Source organism: Hirundo rustica, chromosome 10 (assembly GCF_015227805.2).
Source record: "Hirundo rustica isolate bHirRus1 chromosome 10, bHirRus1.pri.v3, whole genome shotgun sequence".
NCBI lineage: Eukaryota > Metazoa > Chordata > Aves > Passeriformes > Hirundinidae > Hirundo > Hirundo rustica.
In genome coordinates this window covers 4,462,418-4,479,140 of record NC_053459.1, presented here as the reverse complement: position 1 = coordinate 4,479,140, position 16,723 = coordinate 4,462,418, and the positions used below count along the sequence as shown (strand labels likewise).

The 16,723-nt window shown below is 62.2% G+C and overlaps 2 protein-coding genes across 2 annotated transcripts; one reads left to right on the top strand and one right to left on the bottom strand.

The window, feature by feature from the left end:
- The first annotated feature begins 918 nt into the window (after positions 1-918).
- LRRC3 (leucine rich repeat containing 3) lies at positions 919-3,312 on the top strand. Its single transcript, XM_040074472.2, has 2 exons — positions 919-1,029; positions 1,986-3,312. Exon 2 carries the CDS (start codon positions 1,999-2,001, stop codon positions 2,842-2,844), a length of 846 nt encoding a protein of 281 aa, XP_039930406.1. The 5' UTR covers positions 919-1,029; positions 1,986-1,998; the 3' UTR covers positions 2,845-3,312.
- An 852-nt stretch (positions 3,313-4,164) lies between these two features.
- On the bottom strand, positions 4,165-13,360 carry TSPEAR (thrombospondin type laminin G domain and EAR repeats). The gene is made up of 12 exons (XM_040074344.1): positions 13,111-13,360; positions 12,755-12,975; positions 12,334-12,572; positions 12,154-12,244; positions 11,642-11,798; positions 11,121-11,252; positions 9,523-9,755; positions 7,936-8,122; positions 6,280-6,509; positions 6,005-6,192; positions 5,363-5,464; positions 4,165-5,098 (listed from the first exon to the last, which is right to left on the bottom strand). The coding sequence occupies exons 1-12, from the start codon at positions 13,358-13,360 to the stop codon at positions 4,945-4,947; spliced, it is 2,184 nt and encodes a 727-aa protein (XP_039930278.1). The 3' UTR covers positions 4,165-4,944.
- Between the last annotated feature and the right edge of the window lie 3,363 nt (positions 13,361-16,723).

The window sequence follows — 16,723 nt, the reverse complement described above, 5'->3', positions numbered from 1 at the left end:
TCACTGAGTCACAGGATGGTTTGGGTTGGAAGGGACTTTAATGATCATCTCATTTCCAGCCCCCTGCCACCTTGCAGCAGACCAGGCTGCTGGAGATGGCTCCACCCGTTCAGAGTTGATATGGGAGCCGTGATCCAAAGCGATGGCACGGCCCCTTCTCCTGGGATGTTTGATGTCTGCTCCTGGTCTCCTGTCACCGGGAGAGACAGGAGACCATCTGCTGAGCGCCCACGTGGGCCCGGGGAGGTGCAGGCCGAGGCACGGCCGGGGAGGGCAGATCGCGCCTTACAGCACCTGATGAAGCTTCCAGACTCGCAGCCCGGACCGCAGCCTCCGAAAAACTGCGGAAATCTCATTAGCAGCGCTTAATTTCTGCACACCGGGGCTCCCGCGGGGCTGTCCCATCACCCTGCTCCCCCCGCCCCCGCTCCCCCGCACCGCCCCCCGTTCCCGCACCGCCCCCGTTCCCGCACCGCCCGGTGCCTCCGCCGGACCGCCCGGCGCGGGGCGCCGCGGCAGCGGCAACAGGTGGGGCTGAACGGGACCGGCACCGGCACCGGCATCGCAGCGACACCGGCATCGCAGCGACACCGGCACCGACACCGGCACCGGCACCGACACCGCACCGCACCGCACCTAGACCGGGGCGGAGCAGAGCCGCCCTGGCCGAGCCGGTAAGGGAGCCCGGGCTCCGGGGCAGCGGGGGCGGTGGGGGGCGGTCACACCGCGCGGAGGGGTCCCGGGTCCCCGGGCAGGGCAGCAGGGCAGGGCGGCATCACCCCCGCACACCGCCCGGGTCCGGGGAGGCTGCGACTCTCAGGGCCCCTCGGAGCCCTTCCACGGAGGGAGCCGGCATCGCATCTCCTTGTTCCTCCGGAGAGACGGAGCTGTCAGAGCCCGGCACGTTTTGCAGGGCCAGAGGGATTCCCAGGAAGCTCAACTTTCATACCCCCGGGCAGAATCCACAGCTCCGGGCAGGGCTGCGGGCAAAGCTGCAGACAGCATCCTCCAGGTGTGAGCATCCCTCAGGTGAGAGCGTCCCTCTGTGCTACCCTGAGGGTGGTGGCACCCGAGGGATGCTGCTGCTGCCAGGGGAATGCCATTAGCTGAAGGATTCTGGTACCAGAGGGGCAACAACTCGGTGCCCCTAATGACATTACGCGGGACATTTAATTCCCACGAGAAAGGTTCCCTTGGCCTCCCAGATCTCCCCTCCATGAGGATCTCTCCTCCCAGGCTGGCCAAGGCAGCAGGAGGGGCATGAGCAGCACCAGAGGCAGAGGAAAGGTGTCCCACCTGCTCCACCTCCTGCTTTGCCCCTGGCAGCACCGCGGTGTCCTCTGGGGTTCCTCCATCACCCCTTCTGCTGCGCTCGGCAGTGGCTCCTCTCCTCACCTCCCACCCCCAGACTCAGGCTATCAAACCACACTCTTTGTTTACTTCAAAAAACAAACTCACCTCCAAACGCTCCTTTGGTGAAACCCTTGGAAACCTGGCTTGTACCAGCCCACAGACCAGAAGGGAAGGGAAGAAAGCAGAAGAGCTCCACATCTTGTTATTTAAAATCCTGGTGGTGATTAAGTCAGTCTGATGATCCTTCGAGTCTGACTCATCATTTTTTTTAAACCATCAGGGCTGCTGAGATAGGAACTTACTGCTGCTGTTCTCCAGCGGCAAACTCCAGCATCCCCCTGGAAGCTGGCAGCAGGATGGGGCAGAGGCTCCCGGGCCCATCTCCTCACCCCAGCCCACAGCTCCCTTTGTGCACCCGGGTGGTCTCTGCAGACACAGGGGTAGTGCAGCCGGGGTTTCCGTTTCTAATTAGACCAAATCAAGCTGTGCTGGAAAAGATAGCCGGTGTCACTCCACCCTTGTTTCCCAGCCTCACGAGGCCAGCCTCTCCCCCCTTTGCCCGGTCACATCATACACCGGCCATACCCAGCGTTCCAGGAAATACAGCCGTGTCACATCCCCTCCACCCACAGCTTCCCTTCAGCGATGGGAGAGGCCGTCCTGCTGCCCGGGAGCTGCTGCCACCCCCGGGGAGCTGCCAGCGGCCGTGCTGAGCCGGCTGGCTGCAGGATGAGCCTCACCAGCACCGCTCCAGCCACCAGCGTGGCCCAGGCTTTCTTCTGCCTCCTGCTCTGCATCCCCCGGGGCAGCTGCTGCCCCCCCAGCTGCCAGTGCACGGAGCGGGCGGGGGCGAAGGCCGTCCTCTGCAGCTCCCGGCACCTGGAGGAGATCCCCCGGGACATCCCCAGAGACGTGGTGTTCCTCAAGCTGGACGCCAACAGCATAACCAGGATCCCCGGCAACGCCTTCGGGCACCTCTCCCACCTGGAGGAAATCGACCTCTCCGGGAACGCCATCGAGAAGATCGACGGGGCGGCTTTCAAAGGCGTGGCGGCCGGGCTGCGGAGCCTCGACCTCTCCGGCAACCGCATCCGCAGCATTCCCAAGGAGGCGCTGCTGGCGCTCAAGGCCAAGCTCCGGCTGGCCAACAACCCTTGGCACTGCGAGTGCGCCTTGCAGGAGGTGCTGTGGGAGGCGCGGCTGGACCCCGACTCCGTGCGGGACATCACCTGCCACACGGCCCCGCGGGAGGAGTACGTGGGCAAGCCGCTGCTCCAGGTCCTGGACGCCGGCGTCAACTTCTGCAGCGTGCGCCAGAGGACCACGGACGTGGCCATGTTCGTCACCATGTTCGGCTGGTTCGCCATGGTCATCGTGTACGTCATCTGCTACGTGCGGCACAACCGGGAGGACTCCTGCCGGCACGGGCACTACCCGAGCTCGCTGCCGAGCGCCCCGGGCCGCGCAGACACCACCAGCACCGCCCTGTAGTGCGGGGAGCGGGTGCCGCCTGCCAGGCTCCTCACGGGGAGCCGGGGGCACCTTGGAAGGCATCAAAGCTTCTTGGCGGGACCCCCCAGTGCTTTCTTCAGACGGGGGCCGCCAGTGTCCCCTCGCCAGCCACACTGGAGCGAGCGTGAGCGAACGACGTGGGGGAGAGACCCCCCGTGGGTCTGTCCGTGGAGATCGGGCTCCTGGGACAAACATCCCCGGCCAGACTCATTTTCCCTACCAGAGCTGGGCTCGCAGGGAATGCAGCCCCAGTCACGGGCTTGTGGTTGGGAGAGAACAAGTCCCCGGCAGGGAGAGATGGGGACAGAGAGGAGTTGTGGGGCCAGGAGGTCCCTGGGGTGCAGAGGGGTCACCCCATCCCGGCTCCAGCCTCGGAGGGCAGGACATCCTCCCCACGGCCCCGGCTCCTTGGCAGCCTCTGCCCGCCTCCAGCGACGCTGGGGGCGGAACTCCAAACCCTTTGTTTCCTCAATAAAGCCCTGCACTTAGGAAAAGCCCTCCGGGTTTGTGCTGTGCTGGGAGCTGAGTGTGCAAGGAGCTGAGTGTCCAGGGAGGCTGGTGGTGCTTGGGGGGCTTATCCTAATTCAATCTCTCCCAAAGCAGACCAGCCTAAATTCAATGTACCAGCACGACTCCCATTAGGTGCCATCCCCTCGCAGCCTCAGCTGAATCTGCCTCCAGCAGGGACCAGCTGCCCAAATACATCTAGTCTTGCCTTATCTTGCCCTTCCTCGGGGCTGAATTAGAGCTGCTGCTCACAGCTCAGCGATGGGAGCAAATCAAATTCTCCCTTTCCTCACAGGGGAGAAATGGTCCTTCCTGGCAGAGCCAGCTGCAGCTGCACCGAACAGGGAGAGCAGGGAGGGATGCAGAGGCTCACCCTGCAGGTCTGGACCCTGGGAAGGCTCAGGCTGAGACCCCCCCCAGCCCTTCTCGATGGGGCTGGCACCTCCTGGGTGCTCCCCAGTGCCAGGGCGGGTGTCCCAGCTCAGCAGGAATCCTGGCTCTGGGGAAGGCTGAGAGGTGCTCTGGGACACCCAGGTGAGGCTGTGGCCCCTGGGTGGGGGGAACAGAGGGGCACCCTCAGCCCAGCACACTCCTGGCTCAGGGCCACCTCGTCCTCACCAGGCCAGCCGTGGCCGTGGACGTTCAGGGATGGATGTCCCTTGCTGGATGCCTCTGCCCCGGGCAGGGCAGCTGGGTTATCCACGTGGGAGAAAGGCTGGGTGCACACAGTTTATTAGAGCTCTGGTTAAGCAAGAGTCCCCCAGCAAAGGTGAGGAAAAGAAAAGAGGCCACGGCTTCACCTGAAGCAGTTTCGGGTTTTTCCCACGCCCGTGGGAGCTGGATTGGTCCAGATGCAAAGCAGGTTTTCTCAGGAGTCTCTAACCCCATGCAAAGGTGCGAGGACCAGCACTAGCCCTGGAACACACCAACAGGTTTGTACAGCACACACAGCACTTGTTGAGGGAGACCCAAACCAGCCATGGCAGAGCAGCGGGGTGGGCAGGCACCCCGTGGCAGTGGCATGAAGGTGACACCAAGAATGGCTGCAATGTCAAACCAGCTGGTCCTCAGAACATCACAGCCCCAGGCTGACAGAGCCAAGCCTGGACACGTTTTTTTCCTGCAATTTCTCACATGTTTACTCCCCTCTGCCATGCACCCACCCCAGCAGCTCATGCTCTGCTCCGTCTCTTCCTTCCCTGGCTTTGTGCAAGCTTTGGCCACAGCTTCTGGCAGCTCTGGATCCTCCTGGGGACTGGGATTTGCCAAGCATCGTGGTCCTGGTAAACCAGGGGCTGCAACTGGGCTCGGGAACCTTGGGTAGGACATGGCTCTGGAGCGTGGTGCCAGAGCTTCCCCAGGAGAAACAGCCCCTTCACCAGCTCCTGGACAAGGCTCAGGGAGCCCTGGAGCTCTGCCCTCCTCCCCCTCCTCCTCCTCCCTTCCTGCAGAGCACGCAGCCAGGCACTGCCCAGCGGATGCTGCAGCCACTGCTGGGCCCTGTGGGCCATCCTCAGCTGGGTGCCCAGCTTGCCCTGGTCCTGGCGCTGAGCTGAGCGTGTCTGAGCCGCCTCAGGTGGTTTTCAGCTTGAGCACCTTGGAAAGCGGCTCCTTGGCGCTGGAGTAGAACAGGTAGGAGCCCTCAGCGGTGTGGAACGCCTCCCAGTCTCTGCAGCCCACTGTGGGGAGGTGGTGGGCTGCCACGAAGCCCTCGTAGCCTTGCCACCTGCGCAGGGAAGGCAGTTAGCTCCCAGCCCTGAGCCGGGCACCTGGGAGGGGCAGGGAGGCTGAGCCAGGGGGCATCTCCCATCTCCCTGCTGTGTTCAGGGCAGGATGTCCCTCACCAGGGCTTCCCATTCCTGCCTGAACACAGGAACAGTCCCATCCGTCCTCCCTGGGTGGATGCACCAGGCTGTGCCCATGCGGGGTCACTCCCTCTGGGAACAGCCCCCAGGCCCCCCTGGCCCCCCAGGCCTGCCCTCCACAGTACCTGTAGATGATGCTGTTAACAGAGAAGGTGAAGCCATCGAAAGAGTTTGCTACCACCAGAAAAGAGTCGTCTCCCACCGAGAAGAACTCCCAGTCCAGGGCACTGGGGAGGAAACAAGCAGAGGGGGGTGACCCCTGTGTGGCCAGCTGAAGGAGGGGCTGTGTGTCCACCCCAATCCCTGACACCCTGAGCACACACAGAAAACCCTGCACTTCCCAGGCTGTTCCTGAAAGAAATCCACCCTCATTCCCAAACCTAGGACCTTCTCCCAGCTCCCACTGGGATTTGGTGCCAAGGAGCCATCACCCATCGCCCTCCCCACCGGTCTCAGTCCCTGGAGTGCGAAGCCTGCAAGAACCCTCCAGGAGACAAGCAAGTGTAGCTTTAAACTAAAAGAGGAGAGGCCCTGGGAGAGGTTGCACAGAGCAGCTGTGGCCGCCCTGAAATGTCCAAGGCCAGGCTGGACGGGGCTTGGAGCAACCTGGGCTGGTGGAAGGTGTCCCTGCCCATGGCAGGGGGTGGAATGAGACGGGCTTTAAGGTCCCTTCCCACCCAAACCATCCTGGGATTCTGTGAGACCTCTGGGTTGCTCAGGAGAAGGACACGGACATGGAGGAGCACCCTGAATCCTTGCACAGGTACCTGTAGGTGAGAAGGTCCTGGAATTTAACAAACATCTGGGCCGTGATGTTCAGCTCGTAGATGGAGGAGTTGATGGCATAGAAGTTGGAGGGCGCTGGCATCCCGCTGTCATAGCTGTGGCTGTTGGCAACAGCCAGAAAGACTCTGTCCCCAATGTGAAAAACCTCCCAGTCGGCCGCACCGAATGTCTGTGGGGAAGGAGGCCATGAGAAGCTGGATGTGGCTGCCCTGTCTAAGCACCGAGGGGACGCTGAGGAGCAGTGGCCAAGCCTTACCAGGATAGACTGGAAGAGCTGGAAAGAGCCACTGAGCCAGATGTAGATGTGAGAGTAGATCTTAGTGGACGTGCCATTGAATGTGTTAGCTACGGCCAGGAAGGAGTATGGGCCGATGGTGAAAAACTCCCAGTCGTACGCTCCAGAGGTAGGAATGGTTTGGTTCGTTTCAAACAGCCCTGTCCTGGGGTTCCACCTGTAAATCACGCTGTCTACGTTGTGGTTGTTCCCTGGGGGAGACACACGTGCACCGTGAGGGAAAGCAATTCCTGGCTCGTGTAGGGAACAAGACCCAGGAGCCAGTGGGTCACAAGGTTGCTTGCAAGTGACCTGCTGCTCCCCAAGAAGTAGCCAAAGAGATTCTCCACCCCTACCTAAAGACCCCCTCCATCCTTACCCTGTGCCTCCATTCCTAAAGCCTCTGTTCCTACCTGGAGCCTCCCTCCCATGGGACACACGGACAGCTCGTCCCCAGTGCACAGCGGCAGCGTTGTGGCAGCCCTGGCAGAGGAGGGACAGGCTGGTGCTTTGTCCCCACACGAGCAGCGCCCCAGAGGCACCGTGCCAGCGTGGACAAGCTCTGCTGGCTGTCCCACAGGGCGGCCCTGTGTAGTGGGGCCAGTCCCAGCTGTGTCCCCAAGCTCCTGACATCAGGGGCTTCCCCCCTGCCCTAAAGCACGTGCTCCATCCAGCTCCTGGGCTCTGCTCAAGCATTTAGACCTCATGCCTGTGTGGGACCCAGCAGGGTTTAAATCCTCGTTGCAACAGGGGCTTGGGCAAAGAAAGGCTGCAGGAAGAATGGGAATGGCCACTTGGATGAGTGGCAGCTCCCCAGGGAGTGACCCTCCAGCCCCCTCCAAGGGAAACATCCCCGGTTTGGCTTGGCCGTGATGGTCTAAACCGCTGTGTGATGGGCATGGCAAAGGGACCACACTGCCACGAGGGCAGGTCTCATCCAAACTGGCCCCGATGGAGCCCAACAGGTGACACAGGGACTTTCCAGCCCAGCAACCTGCTGCCAGCTCTGAGCCTGGTGCCAGAGGTGCTGATGCCCCCTGAGGCAGCCCTGATGGCGGGGCAGGAGCCCACTGGCCCAGCACCTGAGCCCAGCTGGGAGCAGCCCACAGAGCCAGGGCTGTGCTGCCAACACGTTCATCCTCTGCACCGAGCGGGGCACGACCCAACCCAGAACAACCCGTGGCCTGGGAGGGAATGAGGCTGGGTGGTGAATGCAGGGTGTCCAGGCAGGAATGTCAGCTGGCTCTCACTCAGCTCCCTGTGTGCCCTCAAGGCCAAGGATCTGGCTTCACAAAAGGCTCAACCCGCGGCACTACCAGGTTACGGAGCATTGGGGATAAAAACGAGAAGAAGCAAAAAGATTGAGCGCAGACACCATCCCCGCTCCTGTCCTTGTCCCCTGCAGCCAGAAACCCAGAGGGTGACTGTGTCAGCCACTTCCTCAACAGCTTCTCTCTCCTCTGCAAGGCTTTGGGTGTCCTGAGGCTCCCCAGGCTCGCAGCTGTGTGCACACCTCCCTGGCTTTGCCCTGCCCTCCGTCCCACCCGGGGACGCACGGGGAGCACGCCCTGAGCAGGGCACCTGCCGGGGTCCCAGATCCCAGCCCAGGGCCTGCAGGGAACACCGAGGGCTGGGTACCTTCTCTGTGGTTGACCACAGCGAGGAAAGCCTCTCCCTCGATGACAAAGGCCTCCCAGTCCCTGGCGCTGTGCGTGGCGATCCGCTGGTACGCGATGAACTTGGCTTTCCTGCGGCTCCACTTGTATATCACAGAGAACTCCTGGCCCCTCTCATTCTGCTCAAAATTCGCCACTGCCAGGAAGATCTGGGAAAGGGAAGGCCAGGATGGCCTGGTTTTCTTCTCTCAAAGGAGCATGGACGAGAAAACGAGAGGGGAGGTGGGATGGAGGGCAAGGGATGGTGTGGGACAAGATGGCCCTGGCTGGGATCCCTGAGCAGTCCCCAAGCAACACAAAGCGGGGACAGGGACACAGGGGGGGTCTTTGTGCACAGCAGGGGCACAGCTTGCAGCCAGCAGCCTCTTAGAGAAAGAGAGGGAGAGCTGAGCTGTCTCCACTCATGTCCTCCAGCCCCAGGGATGGGGAGCATGGACGTGAAAACACGCTGGGGAAGGAGGGAGGCTCGGCTACCAAAGCCTCCTGTAAGGAAAGGTGGTTCAGCACAAAAAAAGGCATTTATGATAATGATAACAGTGACAATAATGACAACAATGGCAATAACGATAACAATGGCAATAATGATAATAATCCCCCGAGACAAAACATTTTCCAGACCAAGAAACCCCAGTGGAAGTGTAAGAGACAAGAGTGGTGCAGCAGAGTGGCCACATGCAAGGCAGGGCGCACATCCAAGCTCTGCCATGCCGGCTCTGTGCCACTCCAGTGCCCTCCAGGTGGAGCAGCAGAGGTTATGCCCCAGTTTGGGCCACAAAGAGGCACAGGGCCACAGCCCACGAAGAGGAAAGAGTCACTGGGGATGTCTCCTGCTTCCTGGCATGGACAGGACCCTGCCAGCACCAGCCTGGGGCTTTGTTCAGCCAAGGAGTAGCCACCCCCAAGGACAGGGCTGTGCTGGGTCCCCCTGCCCCCCTAGAGAAGGTGAATCCCCCATCAGAGATGGTCCCCAGCATCAGTTCCCAGTGCCACCAACAGGGGACACGGGCTGTTTGGATCCAGGCAGGAGGGATGTCGGTGCCACCAAGCCTGGAGGCAGAAATCCTGCCCATCCCTCTGTACCCTGTGCACGTGGCCGGTGATGGGGGAGCCCTGCAGACACCCTGGGCACAAAGCCAGGACGGGTCACGACAGGGAGAACAACCCCAGCTCCCCTGGGAGCCCTGCACAGAGCTGCCTCTCTGCAGGTGGCTTTCCTGAGGTTCCTCCAAAGTGCAAAGCAGCTTCCCAGGGAGAAGAACCAGGAGAACCCTCTGCTCAAGCCCCAGGGCAGATTGCCCAGGGCAGGAGACATGGCTCCAAAGTCCTGGAACAATTTAAAAGCGAGAGAGTTTGAAAATGCAGCGTGTTGGCCTCAGTGGGTCTCCTGTGACCTGCAGGCTCTGAGGGCTCTTTAAGGGCACAGGTGGATCTCTGAGATGCAGTCACCTGTTCTAAAGCACGGCCAGGACTCCGGGCTTCAGAGAAGCCAGCGTTGGGCAACTGCAACTTAATACACTGAAAGGTGGGGGCACCTTCCTGGCGGACTCACCTTCTTCCCAATGGTGAAATACTTCCAGGACTGAGCCTGGTGGGTGGGGATGTTCTGGTAGTGCACAAACTTCCCGTCTGTCCACCTGTAGATGGCCGATCCCGGGGGCGTGAGCCGGTTGGCCAGGGCTGCAAACAGCCCCACCTTGGGGATGGTGAAGACCTCAATGCCCATCGTCTCCGAGTTGGTGGCCAGGTTCTGGTATTCCTCCACGTAGTCCAGCCTGTGTTGGACTGGGAGCCCAAAAAAACAAGAGGGGTGAGGTTAAAACCAGGTGATTTTAGCTGGAGAGGGGTCCTGCGAGGGCTGGTGGCACGTGCTGCTGTGCAGAGCTTTGTGGGGAAAACGAAGCTCCTGGTGTCACTGGGGGTGAAGGGACAACCCAGGGGGTGGTAAGAGGCTGGCTGCACCTCGATGGGCAGCACATCCAGCCCCATCCTGCCCTGCCTGCTCTCCAGCAGAGAGCAGAGCTGCGTCCTTTGGGAGCAGGAATGAACCCCATGCCACGGGTCCTGATTGCTTTGATCTATTTATCCTCAAGAGAACACGGAGGAGATGGCAGGAGGAGAGGTTAGGGAAGCCTAAGACAGAATTAATGCCAGGAATTGGAGCAGAAACCTCCAGAGTGGGCCCCATGGCGGATGGAAGGGCACTGGAAGGGACAAATGGCAGAAAAGGGGCAGAGCTGGTGGCACCAAGGTCAGTAAGATCCCAGCATGAGTTCTCCTTGGGGAAACAAGGACACTGTGCCAATCCTGATGACTTCCAGAAGGTAGGGAAGGATAGGGGGTCCAGTCACTGCTAGCTCCTGTGGGGAACAAATGGCTCAGCCAAACCCACCCTGTGGGTATCAGCAAAAGGAAAATGCTGGGAGAGGAGGGAAGGGAAGCACAGTTCAGTTAGGGGCACATCCCATCCTCCATGTCGTCTCCAGGGATCCTGGGAAAACAGCCTGGAGTGAGTGAGAGAGTGCCAGTGGATGAAATCCATGTCGTTATTGAAGAACACCCATCCAATCCAGGCTCTGGTTGCCTTTTCCACCTTGGTACTCCCGCTGTTTTCCTTACAAAGTGTCCCACCGGAGCCTGGGTGACACTGAGACCTGTGTCTGCCACCCCCCAATGGCCCCCAGTATTTCTGGCAGCTGATGGATCTCTTTGTTTCCCCGTATCCATCCCACAAATGCTTCAGCACTGGGGGAGCACCCCAACACCCTGAGCATGGCTCTTTGTGGGGTGATCTGCCCTGCTCAGACGGGTCAGGAGCTCATCCTGCCCAGAAAATTCCCAGGAGCAAAAGATAATGTGGAGAGGGTGGAGAGGGTGGAGAGGGTGGAGAAGGTGGAGAAGGTGGAGAAGGTGGAGAAGGTGGAGAAGGTGGAGGGACCACAGAGGCACTTGAATCCAGAGGTGCTCTGAAGTGTCATGGGCACTGAGAGCAAAGCCTGGCCAAGCAGAGGTGAGACAGGGGGACAACCCAGCCCCTCCGTCTGCTGCTGATTCCCATCCCAAAGTGGTCTCAAGGGCAAGTCTCAGCTCCTGCTCTGCTGCAGGGGTCTCCTTCCCTCCCTGAGAGTGCCAGAGGCTCCCCAGCAATACCTTCCAGCATGGAGACCCAGGTGCTGCCGTTGCAGAGGTACAGCCCTCGCCGGGAGGCGTTGAACCAGAACTGCGCCTTCTCCTGCTTGGAGCAGCGTGGCCGGGCCCCCAGGGTCACCTTCATGTCAGTCTCTGGGCACGGAGAGGAGCGAGGGGGCAGCCTCTTAGTGCACACGAAGTGGAGGAGCAGCGAGGCAGGAGGGACAAATGTCCTGCTCTCATCCCGATGGTGGGCAGCGGGCAGTGGGGAAAATGGAATCCCAGCACAAATCTGGGAACCACAGACCGGGGCAACCCTGCGTGGGGCCACTGACACGAGCCCAGCTCTACCAAGGGACCTAGGCAGGGCCACCCCATCTTCTCAGGGAGATTTTGGACAGGGATCCCAACACACACACACTGAGAGAGCGCTGGGAGCACCCTCTTGCCCTCTGCTCCTGCTTCGTTCCCAGCCCCATGCAGAGACCCTTCCTCACAGAGCCGGAGGCGGCCAGCAGAGCCCGTGCCGTGGGGGCACTGACCGTAGGGGTATTTGAGCACCTCGTTGCTCACTGGCTTCGCAGGGACATCCTGGAGGACGCCGGGGACGGAGAGCGTCGCTACTTTGAAGTTCACGGCGCGGCATATCCGGGGGGTGGCATCGGCTCCTGGCAGCAGGACCAGCTGCCTCAGCAAGCCCTGGCGAAGTGGGAGCAGAGGGACGGATCACACAACGGGAGCTGCCGGTAACTGGATTTCCTGCCTGACTTCCGCTCGTTGCGCTCCCTCCTGGGATGCAGGAGTGTCCGTGGGGCTCACGCTCCTTTGTCAGAGCCCAGACGCCCAGCTGGGGCAATCTGACAGCTGATGGAGCGCTGCCACGGGGCTTGGAGCAGCTGCTTTTCGGCGCCTGCACACGGGAGGGACCCACAGCCACCCTGCTTGCTGTGCCGTGGCCCAAGCCCTGCCGGCGTTGGGGACTGAGAGAGGGCTGCGGGTGACCCCAGAGGCGGCCACGAGCGCCCCACAGCCCACCCGGCTACCCCACACCTACCGTGAACACGCCTTTCCTTCTCCGCCTGTTGCCCAGGTAGAAGCTGGCTCTCCTCACCGACAGCGAGGCCGGGAACGGCGTCTCCAGCACCCTGGGCACGGGCAGAGAAGAGGCAGGGGACAATTCCACAGCTGCCAGAGGAACATCACCCTGCCCGCCCCGCCGAGCGCCCCAACCTACACATCCTTGGGGATGCTGCAGTCCACTGTCAAGGAGAAGGACTGGCCGGAGACAGCCAGGATGAGCGTGTGCCACTGGCTGTCGGCGAGGGACACGTTGGGGAAGGTGACGCGGCTCTGCCGGCCGCCGGCGCGCTCCTGGCTCCAGAAGAGGAAGTGCAGCTTGTCGGGGGCGTAGCGCAGCCCCACCAGCACGCCGGGGCTCTCCTCCACCATCAGCGTGAAGATGTACTCGTTCCTCTGCGGGAGGGCAGGGCCGTCACCTGGCGGGGCCGCGCTCACCTCGGCGGGGCCGCGCTCACCTCGGCGGGGCCGCGCTCACCTCGGCGGGGCCGCGCTCACCTCGGCGGGGCCGCGCTCACCTCGGCGGGGCCGCGCTCACCTCGGCGGGGCCGCGCTCACCTCGGCGGGGCCGCGCTCACCTCGGCGGGGCCGCGCAGCGCCCGCAGCGTGACGATGATGGAGAACTCCTCGGGGAAGCGATCGCAGTGGATGAAGAGCCGCGAGGCGGGGAAGCCCAGGGCGCGGGGCCGCGATGCGGAGAGCTGGAACCCGCGCATCCCCTGCACCTGGAACACTCGCATGCCCCGGGCCAGGCCCCCGGCCGGCACCGCCTCCGACAGGATGTCCAGCGGCCGCAGGTCTGTGCCGAGAGACAGCGGAGCGCGTCACGACGTCCCGCCCTGTCCCGCCGCGGGGTGCGGGTACCCCGGCGCTGCCCAGGCGCCCCGCAGCAGCGGGATAGCCGGGCGTGCCGCAGTAACCTGCCGGCCCTTGCCTGCGCTCTGCCCCGAGCCCCTCTCCGGGGCCAGGGCCAAGATTGGCCCTTCAGACACAAGACTGGCCACAGCAGGGACACCAAGCGTGCGGAACCATCTCGCTGACGCGGCTCTGGATGCCGGCACTGGAGCTGGGACCGGCCAGCCGGGCGGCCCCAGGCTGCCAGCAGCTTCCTCGGGATCCTCCGGCACCAGCAGGCGGGGATCCGGCAGCACAGGTTTGCTCTGAGGGCAGCCGCCCGTCCCCATCTCTGTCCACAGGGCAGTGGGGACAGCTCTACCCCTCCAGCCCCGGTTCGGGCTCTCCCAGCCCAGCCCTAATTGCACACACGCACTGTCCCAGCAGGCACCAAAACCACTCATTATAAATAATTACCCTCTCCCCAGGGAGGACAAGGCCGTGCCCAGCCCCAGGGCATCGCCCCGGTGAGAACACACAGCACAACAGCACCAGAAAGTGCCACCCCACGGGACATCCCGGCACAGGAAGGGCTGCAGCAGCTGCGCGGACTTCTCCGACCTCCCTGGCCTTGGACCCTCCTGATTTTATGTTTGAATGATTTTCTGGCAGAGAAGGGAGATGAAGCAGCGCCCGGCTGCACTAAAACATCCCTGATTCCGTCCCACCCCGCTGAGACCTGGCTTTTAGCTCCAATTTGTACTAATAAATCCGGGCTGCTGGGGCACAGCGGGGAGCGGGGAAGGAGGGAGCTGGGAGCAAGGCTGGGCTGCGCGTCTGAATCCAAACCAGCTGGAGAAGGGAAGCGCTTCCTCCAGACATGCCTGGCCAGCTCAGTTCCAGGTGGGCAGAGCAAGGAGGAATCCGCTCATGTGGCTCCATCCAGACCAGAGCTGGGAGACTGGCGAGGTTCTTCCCACCCTGGCAGCTCTGTGTGCCCCCTGCCCACCCCACTGCTGGTTTAAGCTGTTCCAAAAGCAAAGTTTTGCTGGGGGAGTTTTAACTGCAACAGCTTATTTCAGAAATGCATCACTCGGCCAAAGGCCAGTTCCTGGTTTTCCCAGCAAAAAGGACAAGCTGAACTCAGGCTCGGATTTGCAGAGGGGTTTAGGAGAGCTGGGGGAGAGCTCAGCTGGGGCTGGAGGTTGTGGGCCAGGAAGGGGCCAAGTCCTAAGACCAAACCCAAATCCCTAAATCCAGTCTGCCTCCCACATCCATCACTGCTAAGGCTGGGAGAGCAGCTGGGGCTCTACAGCCCAGCTCGGGCAGCACGAGTGGTGTCAGGGGGCCTCGTGCTGGGGTCCCCAGGATGATGCTGAGGCCTCAGCACCCCCAGGATCCCTCCAGCCAAGGCTGCTTGGGTCGGGGTGCTCTTCCCGGAGAGACTGGAGCACCTCGGGGAGGAGGCAGTGGGTAGAAACTCTGCAATCTCTCCCCGTTTTTCTTCTCACATCATCTGGGCTGTAACAAATGCAATTGCCATCAAACTGGCACACAGAGCCTGGGCACAAGCAGCCCCAAAAACTGAGCTCAGGCTTTGCTGCCCACACAGCACAGGCTGGGGGATGGGATGGCAGAGCCAGGGCACGGGGATCCTCTTTGGCTCGGGAAATGACACCGGAGCTGCCGGCTCCGCGGCCGGGGATGGTGGGACGGGAACTTTTGCCGCCGGGAGAGTGGAGGCTGTGCCTGTCAGAGCACAGAGGAGTCCGCGGCAGGAGGGACTTTCCAGGGGGACTTCATGGCTCTCTTCTCCTTCTTCCAGTCCTTTCCCTCCCCTCTGCGTCCGGCAGAACCTGGGACAAGGCTCGTGCCGCAGGGACGGACACAGCTCTCCCCGCAGCTCCGGGAGGGCTGTGTGCTCCCCCGCCGGCGTTGGGGGGGCTGCAGCACCAGGAACGACCCCACATCCTGCTGTCCCTGGGTGCTGGCAGCCGGAGGCTGTCCCTGTCACTCGGTCCACTTGGGTGGACACTGAGCACTGAAACACCGGGGCTGGGCTGACCCGCGTGGGGCATGCCCCCCAGAGCAGAGCACTCCTCCTGGGGTGTGCCCTGGCAGCGTGGGGAGCACCCCAGCCCCGGGAGCACAGCAGCAGGGTGAGCAGCTGTCCCCCGGCCCGCCCTCCGCTCCTACCTGTGCAGTGCTGCCACGTCCTGCCTCCCCGGACGGAGCCCCCGCCGCTGGCCCAGCGGAGGAGGGTGACCCACAGCAGCAGCCGTGCCGACATCGGGGGCCTGGCCTGAGCGGGTCCATCCACCGGGACCCCCCCCCGCTGTCCTCTCCGCCCTGCTGGGCTCAGCGCCCCGGGGGCTCTGGCATGCTCCGCAGCGGGACCCCCGGAGCCCCCGGGGCCGTCACCCCAGGCTGCTGAAGGCCGGCTCCGCGCCGATGCTCGGCGGGGGCATCGCCCCCGGGGGCACGGCCGGGGGGCTGCCGGGGGGCTCCTGGGGCGGCCGCCGAGGCAGTGCCGGCTGCTGCCTGCGCACAGACATTTAAATGAGAGGTCGGTGGTGGGAGAGGAGGAGTCCCGGCTCCTCCGAGAGCTTTTATCTTTTGCCCAACCCTCTGGAAGGGCGGCTTTGGGGAGGGATTTTTTAATCATTAATTTTTTTTTTTTTTCTTTTTGCTTGCTTTCTTTGCTTCCTTTCATTTTCGGTGATTCATTTTTCTGGGCTCAGATGGGAGTAGGTGGGAGATTCACCTCTGCCTGGAGAGACGTGGGTGGGAACCTTCCTGTCCCTGAACACGTTGGTTTTCAGCTTGTATAGGATGAGAGACCCTCTGACCCCCTCTGGACCACTCCACCATGTCCAGATCCCAAAACCGGCATATTTTCCCCCCAGTATAGTCCCAGGCAGGTGATGCACATCCCCTGCCCCAGGCAAGGCTCCATCCCAAGGGCCGGCCACAGACCCAGCCCTGCCAGGAAGATGCCACCGATCCAGAGACCCTCCAGGTTCTGCTGTTCCGAGGGAAGCAGTGGGAAAGCTCCCTGCACACAGCGAGCTCCGCTGGGCTCCTCCAGCCACAGAACGAGTCTCTTCCATTCCCCAAACAATTGAAGCAGGCTCCCACCCCCTCGTCCCCAAAGCCTTCCCGCAAGGCGAGCGCTGGAATAGAAAGCGGATGGCGAGGACCAAACGCCAAAAACTGTCGCAAACCGGGGGTTTTGTCAGCAAGGAACAGCCAGAGCCGGACCCGTGTTGGCTGTCAGTCCGTCCTCACCCCGAAATCGGCCGTGCTGGCACTCAGAGTGCAGCCCGAGGGGTGCAACCCTTGATGGAGTGCAGCACCACGCACTCACCTCGGTCCCAAATCGCAAGAGGAGCTGTGCTGAACCCCAGTGACCCCAACCCAGTCTCAGAGCCTGCAGAGGGGCCGTGTGCCTGTCCAACAGCCCTAGCAGGGCTGCACGGAGCTCCCCCTCTCCAAAGAGCCTCCCTTTGAGCATCCCCCAAATCAGGGCCGTGCTTAAACAGAGCTTAACCTCTCTGCAAGAGAGAGCTGCAGAGGTGAGGCACCGCCGTCTCCTCATCCTCATCCTTGGGATGGTGTCCAGTGGCACAGCCATGACCAAACCTGGGGGTCCCAAACGGCACCTGGAGGTCCCAAACGGCACCTGGGGGTCCCAAATGGCAGCTGCTGGAGGT

Coding starts and splice junctions, on each gene's coding strand:
- LRRC3 (XM_040074472.2), top strand. CDS start 1,999: ATGGGAGAGGCCGTCCTGCTGCCCGGGAGCTGCTGCCACCCCCGGGGA.
- TSPEAR (XM_040074344.1), bottom strand. CDS start 13,360: ATGGGGACGGGCGGCTGCCCTCAGAGCAAACCTGTGCTGCCGGATCCC. Junction 8,123..9,522: donor ATTTCACCATTGGGAAGAAG/GTGAGTCCGCCA, acceptor TCCCTTTCCCAG/ATCTTCCTGGCAGTGGCGAA. Junction 5,099..5,362: donor GTTAACAGCATCATCTACAG/GTACTGTGGAGG, acceptor TTCCCTGCGCAG/GTGGCAAGGCTACGAGGGCT.